The 15,329-nt window shown below is 48.1% G+C and overlaps 1 protein-coding gene across 1 annotated transcript in view; it reads right to left on the reverse strand.

Annotated features, from left to right (window-relative positions):
- MAP3K4 (mitogen-activated protein kinase kinase kinase 4) overlaps window positions 1-15,014 on the reverse strand; it is a 141,622-nt gene extending 126,608 nt beyond the window's left edge. Inside the window, exon 1 of the mRNA XM_073560183.1 lies at window positions 13,931-15,014. Coding sequence (XP_073416284.1) covers window positions 13,931-13,935 — 5 coding nt within the window. The 5' untranslated portion in view covers window positions 13,936-15,014. The remainder of the gene's footprint in view (window positions 1-13,930) is intronic.
- Window positions 15,015-15,329: the final 315 nt, after the last annotated feature.

Genomic DNA, 15,329 nt, shown 5'->3' on the forward strand with positions numbered 1-15,329 from the left:
GGGACCACAACACAAGTCCCAAAGCCATAGTGTCTTGGATTACAATCGGTACTTGGGAGGTGTAGATCTCTTAGATCAAGTCTTCCAACCATAACGTGCCATGCGAAAAGCCAAAGTATGGTACAAAAAAATTGGCCGTGCACATTGTACAGATGGCACTGTATAATGCTTTTGTGCTGTTCCGATCTGCAGGCAAAACGGAGACCTTCCTTCAGTTTCAGGAGGAAGTCATCAAGGCCCTAATGTTTGGCACTCAGGGAGTGGAGGGTCTTCTGAATCTGATAGTGCCCGTATTGTCCCAGGTCACCATTTCCCAGGGCACGTTCCCCAAACAGCGAGGAGCGAGGACAGGACGATCACAAAAACGGTGCAGAGTATGCTCCAAGATGGGAATCCGAAAGGACACAACTTACCATTGTGAAACTTGCCCTGAGAATCCTGGCCTTTGCATTAAGGATGGTTTCAAACCGTACCACATGTCCACAAGTTAATAAAATTAGTTTATTACCTGGTGACACAACACACTTATTATCTGATGTACCCCTCACATCTTACACATAATACATTATAAGTTCATACACCGGTAAAACCAAAAGCATTATAATCAATACTATAAAACTCTGCCTCTAGATAAGTTCCTTGTGGGGGGGGGGGGGTCTAGTTTCCAAAATGAGGTTACTTGGAGGATTTCCACTGTTTAGGCACATCAGGGGCTCTGCAAATGCAACATGACGCCCGCAGACCATTCCATCAAAGTCTGCAATCCAAAACGTCACTTATTCCATTCCGAGCCCTGCCGTGCGCCCAAACAGTGGTTTTTCCCCACATACAGGATATATCGGCGTACTCGGGAGAAATTGTACAACATCTTTTTCTGTCTATTTTCTCCTATTACCCTTGGGAAAATATAAAAATCGTGGCTAAAAGCCCATTTTTGTGGAAAATTGTGTGTTTTATTTTTTCCACAACTCAAAGTTATAATTTTCTGTGAGGCACTTGGAGGTTCACGGTGCTATCTAAATAAATTCCTTGGGAGGTCCAGTTTCCAAAATGGGGTCACTTCGTGAGAGATTGCCACTGCTTAGGCACATCAGGAGCTCTGCAAATGCAACATGATGCCCGCAGACCATTCCATCGAAGTCTGCAATCCAAAACTTCACTCCTTCCATTCCGAGCCCTGCCGTGCACCCAAACAATGGTTTTCCCCCATATATGGGGTATTGGTGTATTGAGGAGAAATTGCACAACAACTTTAGCAGTCCATTTTCTCTTTTTACACTTGTGAAAATAAAAAAAATTGTTGCTAAAAGATCATTTTGGGGGGAAAAAAAATTAGATTTTTTATTTTCACGCCTGTACGTTCTAAACTTCTGTGAAGCACCTGGGGTTTCAAAGTGCTCACCACATAGCCAGATAAGTTCCTTTAAGGGTCTAGTTCCCAAAATGGTGTCACTTGTGGGGGGTTTCCACTGTTTAGGCACATCAGGGGCTCTCCAAATGAGACATTGCATCCGATCTCAATTCCAGCCAATTTTGCTTTGAAAAAGTCAAACGGCACTCCTTCCCTTCCGAGCCCCGCTGTGTGCCCAAACAGTGGTTTTCCCCCACATAAGGTGTATCGGCGTATTCAGGAGAAATTGCATAACTTTAGCAGTCCAATTTCTCCTTTAACGCTTGTGAAAATAAAAAAATTGTTGCTAAAAGATCATTTTTGTGGAAAAAAGTTAATGTTCATTTTTTCATTCCACGTTCAATTAATTCCTATGACGCACCTGAAGGGTTAATAAACTTATTGAATGTGATTTTGAGCACCTTCAGGGGTGCAGTTTTTAGAATGGTGTCACTTTTGGGTATTTTATATCATATAGGCTCCTCAAAGTGACTTCAAATGTGATGTGGTCCCTAAAAAAAAAAAAAAAATGGTTTTGTAAAAATTTGTTGGAAAAAAAAAAAAAAAAAAAAAAAAAATAATGAGAAATTGCTGTTTAACTTTTAACCCTTATAACTTCCTAGCAAAAAAAATATTTTGGTTCCAAAATTGTGCTGATGTAAAGTAGACATGTGGGAAATGTTATTTAACTATTTTGTGTGATATGACTCTCTGATTTAAGGGCATAAAAATTCAAAGTTTGAAAATTGCTAAATTTTTGCCAAATTTCCATTTTTTTCACAAATAATCACAAGTTATATCAAAGAAATTTTACCGCTAACATAAAGTACAATATGTCACGAGAAAAGTCTCAGAATCAGAATTGAACCAGAAGGGAACTGAAGGTAACTGTACACAGTCACTGTAAACAATGTTTCTGTTTGTTTTCATTTTCACCCCAATAATCCTTCACTTTCTGCTAATTCCCCTAATCCCTACTCCTAGTAAGGAACTGTTCATCTCTTCTTCAATCCTCCCCATCCACCTCACCTCCGCCTCAAAACTGTTCCTTAACATACAATCCTCTGTCTCCAAACACAGACAGCCCCCTCATGCCCTCTCCTGCTCCCACCTGCTAACACTTTCTCTGCTCCTTCTCACTGCTGGTGATATCTCTCCAAATCCTGGTCCTCCTCACCACATTCCCACAGTCATTTCTACCTCCCATCCACGCTCTATCACAACCTTCCGTAACCTCTCCAACCTTATACCCATTCACCCAGCCCCCGCTTCCCCAGTCCCACTAACAGGAGCTCTGTGGAACGCTCGCTCTGTCTGCAACAAGCTTTCCTACATCCATGATCTTTTTGTCACTACCAAACTTTCCTTCCTCGCCATCACCGAAACCTGGCTCACCCCTTCTGACACAGCCTCTCCTGCTGCACTTTCGTATGGCGGCTTCCACCTTTCTCACACCCCCCGCCCCAGCAGCAAACATGGCGGAGGAGTTGGTTTTCTCCTGTCAGATACCTGCTCCTTCACCCCAATCCCACTGCCACCCTCTGTTACCCTCCCTTCCTTTGAGGTGCACTCTGTGCGCATCTACTCCCCCTCCAACCTCCAACTGGCTGTCATCTACCGCCCCCCAGGGCCAGCCACCACCTTCTTTGACCACTTCACCACCTGGTTACTTCATTTCCTTTCCACGGACATCCATACTATCATCATGGGCGACTTCAACATCCCCATTGACACTTCCCTCTCAGCTGCCACTAAACTTCTATCTCTCACTTCCTCCTTCGGCCTCACTCAATGGTCTTCTACATCCACCCATAAAGATGGCCACACACTGGACCTCATCTTCACCCGCCTCTGCTCCCTATCTAACCTCTCTAACTCACCTCTTCCTCTCTCTGACCACAACCTGCTCACATTCTCTTCCCTCTTCACTCCATGTCTACAATCCCCACCCCACAAACTTTCACACCCTCGCAGGAATCTTAAACACCTTGACCTACACTCATTCTCTGAATCCCTCCTCCCTCTCACAGATATAAGTTCCTTACACAATGCAGATGACGCTGCTACTCTATTTAACACCACAATAGCTGTAGCTTTGGAATCCGCTGCCCCACTTACACATACCAAAACTCGCAAAATCAACAGACAGCCCTGGCACACCAGCCTGACCAAAGAGCTGAGGCGAGCTTCCAGGGCTGCTGAGCGCAGATGGAAAAGATCCCACTCCAACGAGCACTTCATCGCATTCAAACAGTCCCTCACTACTTTCAAGACCACACTCGCCACAGCTAAACAAACCTACTTCTCATCTCTCATATCCTCCCTGTCTCATAACCCTAAACAGTTATTCAACACCTTCAATTCTCTCCTCCGCCCCCCAGCACCTCCTCCCTCCCCACTCATCTCAGCTGAAGACTTTGCCTCATTTTTCAAGCAGAAAATTGATATCAGGGACAGTTTTGGTCAACAACCCCCAGAGCCCTTCCTCCTGACTTCCCAGCCCTCCACCTTCAAAACCAACTTCTCCACCATTACAGAAGATCGACTCTCCACCCTACTCTCAAGATCACATCTCACCACCTGTGCACTCGACCCGATCCCATCCCACTTCATATCAAACCTCACCACAGTCTTCATCCCAACCCTAGCCCATCTCTTCAACCTATCACTAACAACTGGTGTTTTCCCCTCAAGCTTTAAACATGCCTCCATCACACCTATCCTCAAAAAGCCCTCTCTTGACCCATCCTCTGTATCTAGCTATCGCCCTATATCACTTCTCCCCTACGCCTCCAAGCTACTGGAACAACACGTCTACCATGAACTGTCCTCCCATCTCTCTTCTTGCTCCCTCTTCGACCGCTTACAATCTGGCTTCCGGTCACACCACTCCGCTGAAACTGCCCTTACTAAGGTCACCAATGACCTCTTAACCGCCAAGAGCAAGCGACACTACTCTGTCCTCCTCCTCCTGGACCTGTCGGCTGCCTTTGACACAGTGGACCATTCCCTATTATTACAGACCCTCTCATCCCTCGGTATCACAGACTTGGCCCTATCCTGGATCTCATCATACCTAACAGACCGGACATTCAGCATCTCCCACTCACACACCACCTCCTCACCTCGCCCCCTATCTGTCGGAGTCCCACAAGGTTCAGTCCTTGGGCCCCTGCTGTTCTCTATTTACACCTTTGGCCTGGGACAGCTCATAGAATCTCATGGCTTTCAGTATCATCTTTACGCTGATGACACACAGATCTACATCTCTGGACCACATATCACCTCCCTACTAAACAGAATCCCTCAATGTCTGTCCACTATTTCATCCTTCTTCTCCGCTAGATTTCTGAAACTCAACATGGACAAAACAGAGTTCATCATCTTTCCCCCATCTCACGTGAACCCCCCTACGAACCTATCAATTACAGTAAATGACTGCCCACTCTCCCCAGTCCCACAAGCTCGCTGCCTCGGAGTAATCCTTGACGCCGATCTCTCCTTTAAGCCACATATCCAAGCCCTTTCCACTTCCTGCCGACTTCAACTCAAAAATATTTCACGAATCCGTTCATTCCTCACCCAAGAATCTGCAAAAACCCTAGTCCATGCCCTCATCATCTCTCGCCTTGACTACTGCAACCTCATGCTCTGTGGCCTCCCCTCAAACACTCTCGCACCCCTCCAATCTATTCTAATCTCTGCTGCCCGACTAATCCACCTGTCCCCCCGCTATTCCCCAGCTTCTCCCCTCTGTCAATCCCTTCACTGGCTCCCAATTGCCCAGAGACTCCATTACAAAACCCTAACCATGACATACAAAGCCATCCACAACCTGTCTCCTCCATACATCTGTGACCTCGTCTCCCGGTACTTTCCCGCACGCAACCTCCGATCCTCACAAGATCTCCTTCTCTACTCCCCTCTTATCTCCTCTTCCCACAATCTCATACAAGATTTCTCTCACGCATCACCCCTACTCTGGAACTCTCTACCACAACATATCAGACTCTCACCTACCATCGAAACCTTCAAAAAGAGACTGAAGACCCACCTCTTCCGACAAGCCTACAACCTGCAGTAACCACCGATCGACCAAACCGCTGCACGACCAGCTCTACCCTCGCCTACTGTATTATCACCCATCCCTTGAAGATTGTGAGCCCTCACGGGCAGGGTCCTCTCTCATCCTGTACCAGTTATGACTTGTATTGTTTAAGATTATTGTACTTGTTTTTATGTATACTCCTCCTTACATGTAAAGCGCCATGGAATAAATGGCGCTATAACAATAAATAATAATAATAATAATAATAATAATAAAAATCACCGGGATTCGTTGAAGCGTTCGAGAGTTATTACCTCATAAATTGATAGTGGTCAGAATTGTAAAAATTGGCCTGGTCAGGAAGGTGAAAACAGGCAACGTCTCAAAGGGGTTAAGTATTACAAGGATGCATAGTTACCTGTGTGACTGTTTATGTACTCACTTATATAGCACCATTAATTCCAGTGCTGTTGACTGTGCCATCCATGTGTCATTGCTGTGTGACCTCCAAGGTCCTCACGCACAACAGAACAAAAGGTGCTGGGGCACTTGGAGCATTTGGTCCACACACTGTGGGCACAAGCCCCAGAAATACAGCTCTGCACCATTCAAGTGACCGCAAAATGAAAAACTAAAAAACTATAAAGAGCGATTGTGGTCAATTCTCATTCTCTAACCTAGTTATTGAGAACACTTAAAATGACTATCACTCTGCTTTTGCCACCTAATCTGAGAGCAGCATGATGTAGGGTCAGAGATCCTGATTTCAGACAGGTGTCATTACTTGGCTGCTTGCTGTAGTTTTGATAAAAATCTAAGTTTTATCAGCAGGAGTTTATCAATAGTGGTCTAGTAAACCTGCTACCAGGTAGTCCAACCACAGCCCACCACTGACTGGCAGCTTTCTGCCTGTGAACAGTGTACCCAGAAAGCAGCCAATCAGTGGGGTGCGTATGGTTATACAAACCCCACATTTGAGCACTGCGAGATTGACATAAATCTGTGTTTTTGTCTTCACAACTGCAGCACCCAGTTAAGTGATACATTCTTGGAATCAGGGCCTCTGCCCCTACTGCTATCACGTGGGGTAGCAAAAACCTGCTGACAGATTCCCTTTATCTGCCATTTTTTTTAGCTTGAGAAAAAAATATTCCATCTTGTGAAGCAGTCTAAAATACAAATGAAATGGCTCCATACAACAACATATTTGTTGCTTTGACCAGATGCTCTGTCTGAGCGCATTAGCATGTTCAGACACTTTTCACATAATATGCAAGAAACACTCTTCCCAGGCAGCAGGCAGAGATCCTTGCGATACCGTGCCACTTCTTCCTCAGCAGGCTGTTCCATTCCACAACAATCCCTTGTCTCCTGCCACAGTCCACCTGACAAAGTGACTACAATGTGACAAGTGACGCAGAATGCCAAGGAAAAGCAACTTCCACTGAAAACCAGACGACCAATGCAGCAGTGTCTCAGTTTTGGCGTTTATCGCCTGTTTTTTTAAAGCCTATGTGTTTTATAGTCATAATGATGAGCATCGTTTGAGGTTTAGGGATGTTTTGGCCCAACTTCTCATTTGTCACTTTTTGAAAAATAAAAACATTTGTGGCGCAGATGTATTCAACCCTTCCCAGGAGTGATTTTATGTCCTGATTTTTTTTGCAACATTTGATGAAACAAGTGACTTGTTGCACTAAAAAAAATTGAAAAAAATAAAGACTTCAAAAAAAAATATTCAAAATGATGAATCGAGGCCAACAAGAAATGGCAGTGTCTGAAAATAACAGGAGTTAGGCTATGTACCCACGTATGCAGAAAAGAAACGGACCTCTTCCCAGGAAAAATGCGCGGTTTTTATGCGTTTTTTTTTCAGGAGCATCTACATGCTCATAGAATATAGTTAGAAATGCGTTTTTTGCGGAAAAAAACGCATCATGTGCACAAAAATTGCGGAATTCATTAAAAAGAATGGGATGCTTCTTGTGAGCGTTTAAGCCGGGAAAAACGCGAAAAAAAAAGGCTTACGTGGGTACATAGCCTAAAAATCACCAACTTGTAACAGCAACTGCACATGTAGCATCATACCTTTTGCGGTTTGGAAACTCTTATATACAGTTTAGACTGAATGAATTCAACAACAGCACGATGGAAGCAGCCGCGCAGCGCCACACCAGTCCGGGAAGCGCCACAGCAGCCCGGACAGCCGCGTGGCACCATACCAGACTGAGGATACAGAAAAATAATATGGTCCATTAGATAAAGCCAGCCTGTCTCATAATGTAGTGAGCTGGTCAGTTAGTAGATTTTACACCTTGAAGTAAACCTAATACTTAGGACACTGCCCTTAAGATGATTTAGAGCCATAATCCGGCTATAAAGCGTACACTTATTCATAGCTACATATGCAAATTGTGACAAGTCTGAAGGGCCATTGCTTTCATACAACAGTCCCAATTTGCAGTCTGAATGACATTCTACCCTGCCCACAGCATGGGTCATGCGACTGCAATCTTGCTCATTAACCCAACTTCCTTCCTCCCTGGGCAGGCGCAATGTGTGGATGGAAGTCAGACAGCGTCCCCCGACTTCACTGCATCTGTGGACGCAAAACTGCTAGAGGCAGTAAAGTAGGAGCGGATTATGTGCATATTTACGTCACGCGAGCCTAGCCTTAGGCTTTGTACAAATGCAACATTTTTGAAGCATTTTTTTCTGAGGCCGGAAGCTGTTCTTTTGGCAGTGAAAATGTTTTGTTCCAAAAGCAGGTTTCATTGTATTTTTATCTACAGATCATATTTAAAGAGAACCTGTCAGCAGGTTTATGCCATATACCGTAACCTACGACCAGCACCTTTCAGCCCCATGTGACAGCACTTTAAAGCTATGTGCACACGTTGCAGATTTTCGTGCAGAGTTTTCTGCATCTCTTGGCAAAATCCGCAGGTCAAAATCCGTGCTTTTATTGCGCGGACTTCCTGCTGATTGGCATGCATTTTTACCAATGCGGATTTCTATAATGGAATGGGTGTAAAAACGCATGAGGATTCGCAACAAGAATTGACATCCTGCTTAAAATAATCCGCAGCAGATTTTTCCGCAGCATGTGCACAGCTATTTTTTTCCATTGATTTACATTGTACTGTAAATCACTTGTGAATCTGCAGAGATTCCGCGCGGAGGATCCGCAGCCAATCCGCAACGTGAGCACATAGCCTAACATGCTGCATGTATTATTCCAATTTGCCCTGTAAGGCTATGTTCACGCTAGGCATTTTTATGCAAATTTTCAGCTGTGTTTTACAGTACCAGCAAAGTTTATGGGATTTGAGAAATCTTATGCACACAGCTTGATGTCCTTGTCCTCAGTAGTTTGTGCTTTGCTTGGTTTTTGCACAATGGAGCATGTCAATTCTTTCAGTTGTAAGTAATGGTTTTGCTGTGTTATTTGTGCCAAAACCTCATGACGTAGAATATGATTTTTTTTTGTCACTAAACTTTATCAGCATGCACAAGAGACAAATGTAGCATAACAAAAACACAGCAAAACCTGTTTTTTTTTCTGCAGCTTTTTACAGCAGAAAAAAAAAGCAGTAAAAATGCCACATGTGAACATAGCCCAAGGCAAAAAAAAAAAATCACTTACGGGGTGGCCCAGTCTGATGCCTTCTCTCTTTTTGCAATGCCGTCCTCTTTCTTAGATTTGTGCGGATGACGCGTCCAACGTTATTCACACAGTGTTGGCAATCTCGCTCCTGCGCCGGGGCACTAGTCTCTGCCTTGCAAAGGACAGAACAAAGTACCTTCTGCGCATGGGCAGGAAAAGGCCGAAGAGCACCAGAGCATTACAGTACTTTGTTCTGCCCTCAGCAGTAGTGCGCCGGCAAAGGGGCGTGAAGGGGAACACTGTGTGATGATGCAGAACGCATCATCCACACAAAATAGAGGTTATATGGGAAAAAAAAAACTGTTTGCTGGAAGGAGGGAGGTCCCAGCTGCTTTTGCACTCTCATTGCTTTCTAAGGGTGAAAAAATGCTGAAAGAATTGACATGCTGCAGAGACTTTTGTTCAGGCGCAGTGCACCTCTCTGAAGCTGGAACGCATATACCCGGCCTCAGAGGGGAAGAAGCCGTGCGCATGCGCAAGGTTAGTGCTTGTGATGATGTTGGTGCTTGTAAGTTACGTTATCATGACCACAGGAGCGTGATAACATGCTAAGTGGGGCGACTACTCTAGGGACACTAACGCCCCTTCGACTAGTCAAAGTCCTCATTTACATATCATAAACAGACTTTAGAAATGCATAAATAGATCTTTAGAAAAAAATACGTAAACACACAGACTGCAGTATGCCTATATGTGCAGACGCAAATGCTTGCGGTTCTGGGGGCACAGGGGACCTGACTGGTTAAGTGCTAGATGGTTTTCTAACAATAATTGGCATTGTGGGTTACATATCTACCGAGAGAGAAAGTATAAGGCCATAATCACACCTTCAGTTTTTGTGAGCTAAACCAGGAGTGGGTGCAGAAGTGGTGACGTGTTTCTATTATACTTTTCCTCTGATTGTTCCTCTCCTGATTTTGGCTACAATTACTGATGTTATAGGGAACCTGTCCGCAGGATTGTGCACACTAACCTACAGACGGTGTCAGGTCAGCGCCAGCCATTATACTGATTAAAATGGTACCTGGGTGATAAAATCCGTCTTGTGATTGTGGTTTAATCTTTACTTTCGGTTTGGCTTCTGACAGGTCATAATAATAATAAAAAATGTATTACCTGTCAGAAGCCAAACTGAAAATAAAGATTAAACCACAATCACAAGACGGATTTCATCACCCAGGTATCATTTTAATCAGTATAATGGCGCCAACCTGACACTGTCTGTAGGTTACTGTGCACAATCCTGCTGACAGGTTCCCATTAAATACTGACCAAGCACTGAAAGTGTGAATGTGGCCTAACTGTGAAGAGGGGTTGACTTGGTGCACCTAGAACTATTTTGCAACCTATGTAACTACTGTATTTGTAAACACATGTTGCTTCTTATTTCTAACAATAGTTTTTCTTAAACCTCTTCTCAATTGTACACTTCAAAGTGACAATGGCATTTGTGAATTGTAGCAGCAGATTAATGTAAGTGAGGAAAAAAGAGCAAGTGGTTAGTAGCCTTTAAGCCATGGCATCTGGAAAAACAGCCAGATTAGCATCAAAAGGTGCCCTATAGCATGCAGGAAAAAAAAGACATCAACAATGAGAACCTGAGACGGGCATAATGGAGATTAGAGCTGTAGCTATGGGCAACAGCAGCGCTTCCCTATATTATGAATGGGAGTGCTGTGCTACAAGGGTCTGCTCGGACCCCTCCACCATAACAGAGGTGACCAGTACCCTACACACAGCTGGCACAGCACCGCTTCACTATAGCAAGAGTGCTGTGCTACAAGGGTCTGCTCGGACCCCTCCACCATGACAGAAGTGACCAGTACCCCACACACAGCTGGCACAGCAGCGCTTCACTATAGCAAGAGTGCTGTGCTATAAGGGTCTGCTCGGACCCCTCCACCATGACAGAAGTGACCAGTTCCCTACACACAGCACTTCACTAGTGCTGTGCTATAAGGGCCTGCTGGGACCCCTCCACCATAACAGAAGTGACCAGTACCCCACACACAGCTGGCACATCACTTCACTATAGCAAGAGTGCTGTGCTATAAGGGTCTGCTGGGACCCCTCCACACAGCTGGCACAGCACCGCTTCACTATAGCAAGAGGGCTGTGCTACAAGGGTCTGCTCGGACCCCTCCACCATGACAGAAGCGACCAGTACCCCACACACAGCTGGCACAGCACCGCTTCACTATAGCAAGAATGCTGTGCTACAAGGGTCTGCTGGGACCCCTCCACTATAACAGAGGTGACCAGTACCTCACACACAGCTGGCACAGCACCGCTTCACTATAGCAAGAGGGCTGTGCTACAAGGGTCTGCTCGGACCCCTCCACCATAACAGAAGTGACCAGTACCCCACACACAGCTGGCACAGCAGCACTTCACTATAGCAAGAGTGCTGTGCTATAAGGGTCTGCTGGGACCCCTCCACCATAACAGAAGTGACCAGTACCCCACACACAGCTGGCACAGCAGCGCTTCACTATAGCAAGAGGGCTGTGCTATAAGGGTCTGCTGGGACCCCTCCACCATGACAGAAGTGACCAGTACCCCACACACAGCTGGCACAGCAGCGCTTCACTATGGCAAGAGTGCTGTGCTATAAGGGTCTACTGGGACCCCTCCACCATGACAGAAGTGACCAGTACCCCACACAGCGCTGGCACAGCAGCGCTTCACTATAGCAAGACTGCTGTGATATAAGGGTCTGCTCGGACCCCTCCACCATGACAGAAGTGACCAGTACCCCACACACAGCTGGCACAGCAGCGCTTCACTATAGCAAGAGGGCTGTGCTATAAGGGTCTGCTCGGACCCCTCCACCATAACAGAAGTGACCAGTACCCCACAAACAGCTGGCACAGCAGCGCTTCACTATAGCAAGAGGGCTGTGCTATAAGGGTCTGCTCGGACCCCTCCACCATGACAGAAGTGACCAGTACCCCACACACAGCTGGCACAGCAGCGCTTCACTATAGCAAGAGGGCTGTGCTATAAGGGTCTGCTCGGACCCCTCCACCATGACAGAAGTGACCAGTACCCCACACACAGCTGGCACAGCACCGCTTCACTATAGCAAGAGGGCTGTGCTATAAGGGTCTGCTGGGACCCCTCCACCATGACAGAAGTGACCAGTACCCCACACACAGCTGGCACAGCACCGCTTCACTATAGCAAGAGGGCTGTGCTATAAGGGTCTGCTCGGACCCCTCCACCATGACAGAAGTGACCAGTACCCCACACACAGCTGGCACAGCAGCGCTTCACTATAGCAAGAGGGCTGTGCTATAAGGGTCTACTGGGACCCCTCCACCATGACAGAAGTGACCAGTACCCCACACACAGCTGGCACAGCAGCGCTTCACTATAGCATGACTGCTGTGATATAAGGGTCTGCTCGGACCCCTCCACCATGACAGAAGTGACCAGTACCCCACACACAGCTGGCACAGCAGCGCTTCACTATAGCAAGAGGGCTGTGCTATAAGGGTCTGCTCGGACCCCTCCACCATGACAGAAGTGACCAGTACCCCCCACACAGCTGGCACAGCACCGCTTCACTATAGCAAGAGGGCTGTGCTATAAGGGTCTGCTGGGACCCCTCCACCATGACAGAAGTGACCAGTACCCCACACACAGCTGGCACAGCACCGCTTCACTATAGCAAGAGGGCTGTGCTATAAGGGTCTGCTGGGACCCCTCCACCATGACAGAAGTGACCAGTACCCCACACACAGCTGGCACAGCAGCGCTTCACTATGGCAAGAGTGCTGTGCTATAAGGGTCTACTGGGACCCCTCCACCATGACAGAAGTGACCAGTACCCCACACACAGCTGGCACAGCAGCGCTTCACTATAGCAAGACTGCTGTGATATAAGGGTCTGCTCGGACCCCTCCACCATGACAGAAGTGACCAGTACCCCACACACAGCTGGCACAGCAGCGCTTCACTATAGCAAGAGGGCTGTGCTATAAGGGTCTGCTCGGACCCCTCCACCATAACAGAAGTGACCAGTACCCCACACACAGCTGGCACAGCAGCGCTTCACTATAGCAAGAGGGCTGTGCTATAAGGGTCTGCTCGGACCCCTCCTCCATGACAGAAGTGACCAGTACCCCACACACAGCTGGCACAGCAGCGCTTCACTATAGCAAGAGGGCTGTGCTATAAGGGTCTGCTCGGACCCCTCCACCATGACAGAAGTGACCAGTACCCCACACACAGCTGGCACAGCACCGCTTCACTATAGCAAGACTGCTGTGATATAAGGGTCTGCTGGGACCCCTCCACCATAACAGAAGTGACCAGTACCCCACACACAGCTGGCACAGCAGCGCTTCACTATAGCAAGAGGGCTGTGCTATAAGGGTCTGCTCGGACCCCTCCACCATGACAGAAGTGACCAGTACCCCACACACAGCTGGCACAGCAGCGGACAGGCAAGATGAACATCAGGACTACGCTTTGTGCAACCAGTAGCAAAGAATACAACGGGACAGATGTGTAATCCCCTGAACAATAGCAGAGACCGGAGATCAATCACAGCCTGTGCCAGGAGAGCCATGCCCACCTGGCCTCACACAATCACACACATCGGTGTGGCAGGGGCACAATATCAGCTATTCTGCATCTGTGAACTCCCCCAACATGAAACACAACAAGGCGCCCCCCACTTTTCACCAACTTACAGAGAAGTTGCCTCTGCCCTGGGATCACTACTGATGAGGGGTAGCACAGGCAGGATGGGAGCTTTCAATGATGGCACCCCCCTGCCTCACTAATGCCACTATACAGACAGATGGAAGGCACCTACCTCATAGGAGCAGAAGTCACGTCCAAAGTCCTTCTTATTAAAGCATCCAAGCAGACTCCATAGAGAGTGCCGCCTCAGGCATTCTGCCCAAAGTGCCGGGCTGCACACTCCTCAGGCTCCTCACTCTGGCTCCCCGGCTGCACACTCCTCAGGCTCCTCACTCTGGCTCCCAGGCTGCACACTCCTCAGGCTCCTCACTCTGGCTCCCAGGCTGCACACTCCTCAGGCTCCTCACTCTGGCTCCCCGGCTGCACACTCCTCAGGCTCCTCACTCTGGCTCCCAGGCTGCACACTCCTCAGGCTCCTCACTCTGGCTCCCAGGCTGCACACTCCTCAGGCTCCTCACTCTGGCTCCCAGGCTGCACACTCCTCAGGCTCCTCACTCTGGCTCCCAGGCTGCACACTCCTCAGGCTCCTCACTCTGGCTCCCCGGCTGCACACTCCTCAGGCTCCTCACTCTGGCTCCCCGGCTGCACACTCCTCAGGCTCCTCACTCTGGCTCCCCGGCTGCACACTCCTCAGGCTCCTCACTCTGGCTCCCCGGCTGCACACTCCTCAGGCTCCTCACTCTGGCTCCCAGGCTGCACACTCCTCAGGCTCCTCACTCTGGCTCCCAGGCTGCACACTCCTCAGGCTCCTCACTCTGGCTCCCCGGCTGCACACTCAGGCTCCCCAGCTGCTCCTGGCTTCTTTTTCCTGTCGCCCCCTCTTGCACTATTGCAGGATGCAAGCGACAAGTACCGAGTGGCTCACTATTTGCCAGGAAGGGAGCCGGATCCTCCCGCGCAGGCGCCTTCCCCAGGTGTGGAGCGGCGGCTCACTATTAGGCAGCTGCAGAGGGCAGGCATTGCTTGCTTTGCATATGGAGGAGGGCAGAGCTGGAGCCGCTCCATGCATCAGGCGACGTCGGTGCTAAATTGCTTGATTACATTCCACAGATAGTGACGGCAGTGTGGTGGAAGATGTCGCCGTGTGCGGCCCTCACTCCTCCGCCGAGGCCTGCATGGCGGCTGTGACTCACAGTGTAGTCACTGGGGCTGAGGCGGAGAAACGCTGGAAGGACATATTGCCCTCATGTGTTTCTCATTGTCGGTGCATGCAGAATGGCGTCAGTGCCCTGCAATGTCAGTGCTAATCTAACGTGCAGCTATGGACACGTTCAGGAAAGCCCCCAAACCGCGGGGTCCCCTGAGGTGGAGGAAGTATACACTACAGGGCTCATTCTACAAGGGAAAGATCATTGTTCTCTGCAGCATATTATCCTGTCAGCAGCCTAATCTGTGCTGCCGAGAACAATGGCAGCCTAATCTGTGCTGCCGAGAACAATGGCAGCCTAATCTGTGCTGCCGAGAACAATGGCAGCCTAATCTGTGCTGCCGAGAACAATGGCAGCCTAATC

This window comes from Dendrobates tinctorius, unplaced genomic scaffold (genome assembly GCF_039654945.1).
Source record: "Dendrobates tinctorius isolate UK_male_01 unplaced genomic scaffold, ASM3965494v1 ptg000293l, whole genome shotgun sequence".
Classification (NCBI taxonomy): Eukaryota; Metazoa; Chordata; class Amphibia; order Anura; family Dendrobatidae; genus Dendrobates; species Dendrobates tinctorius.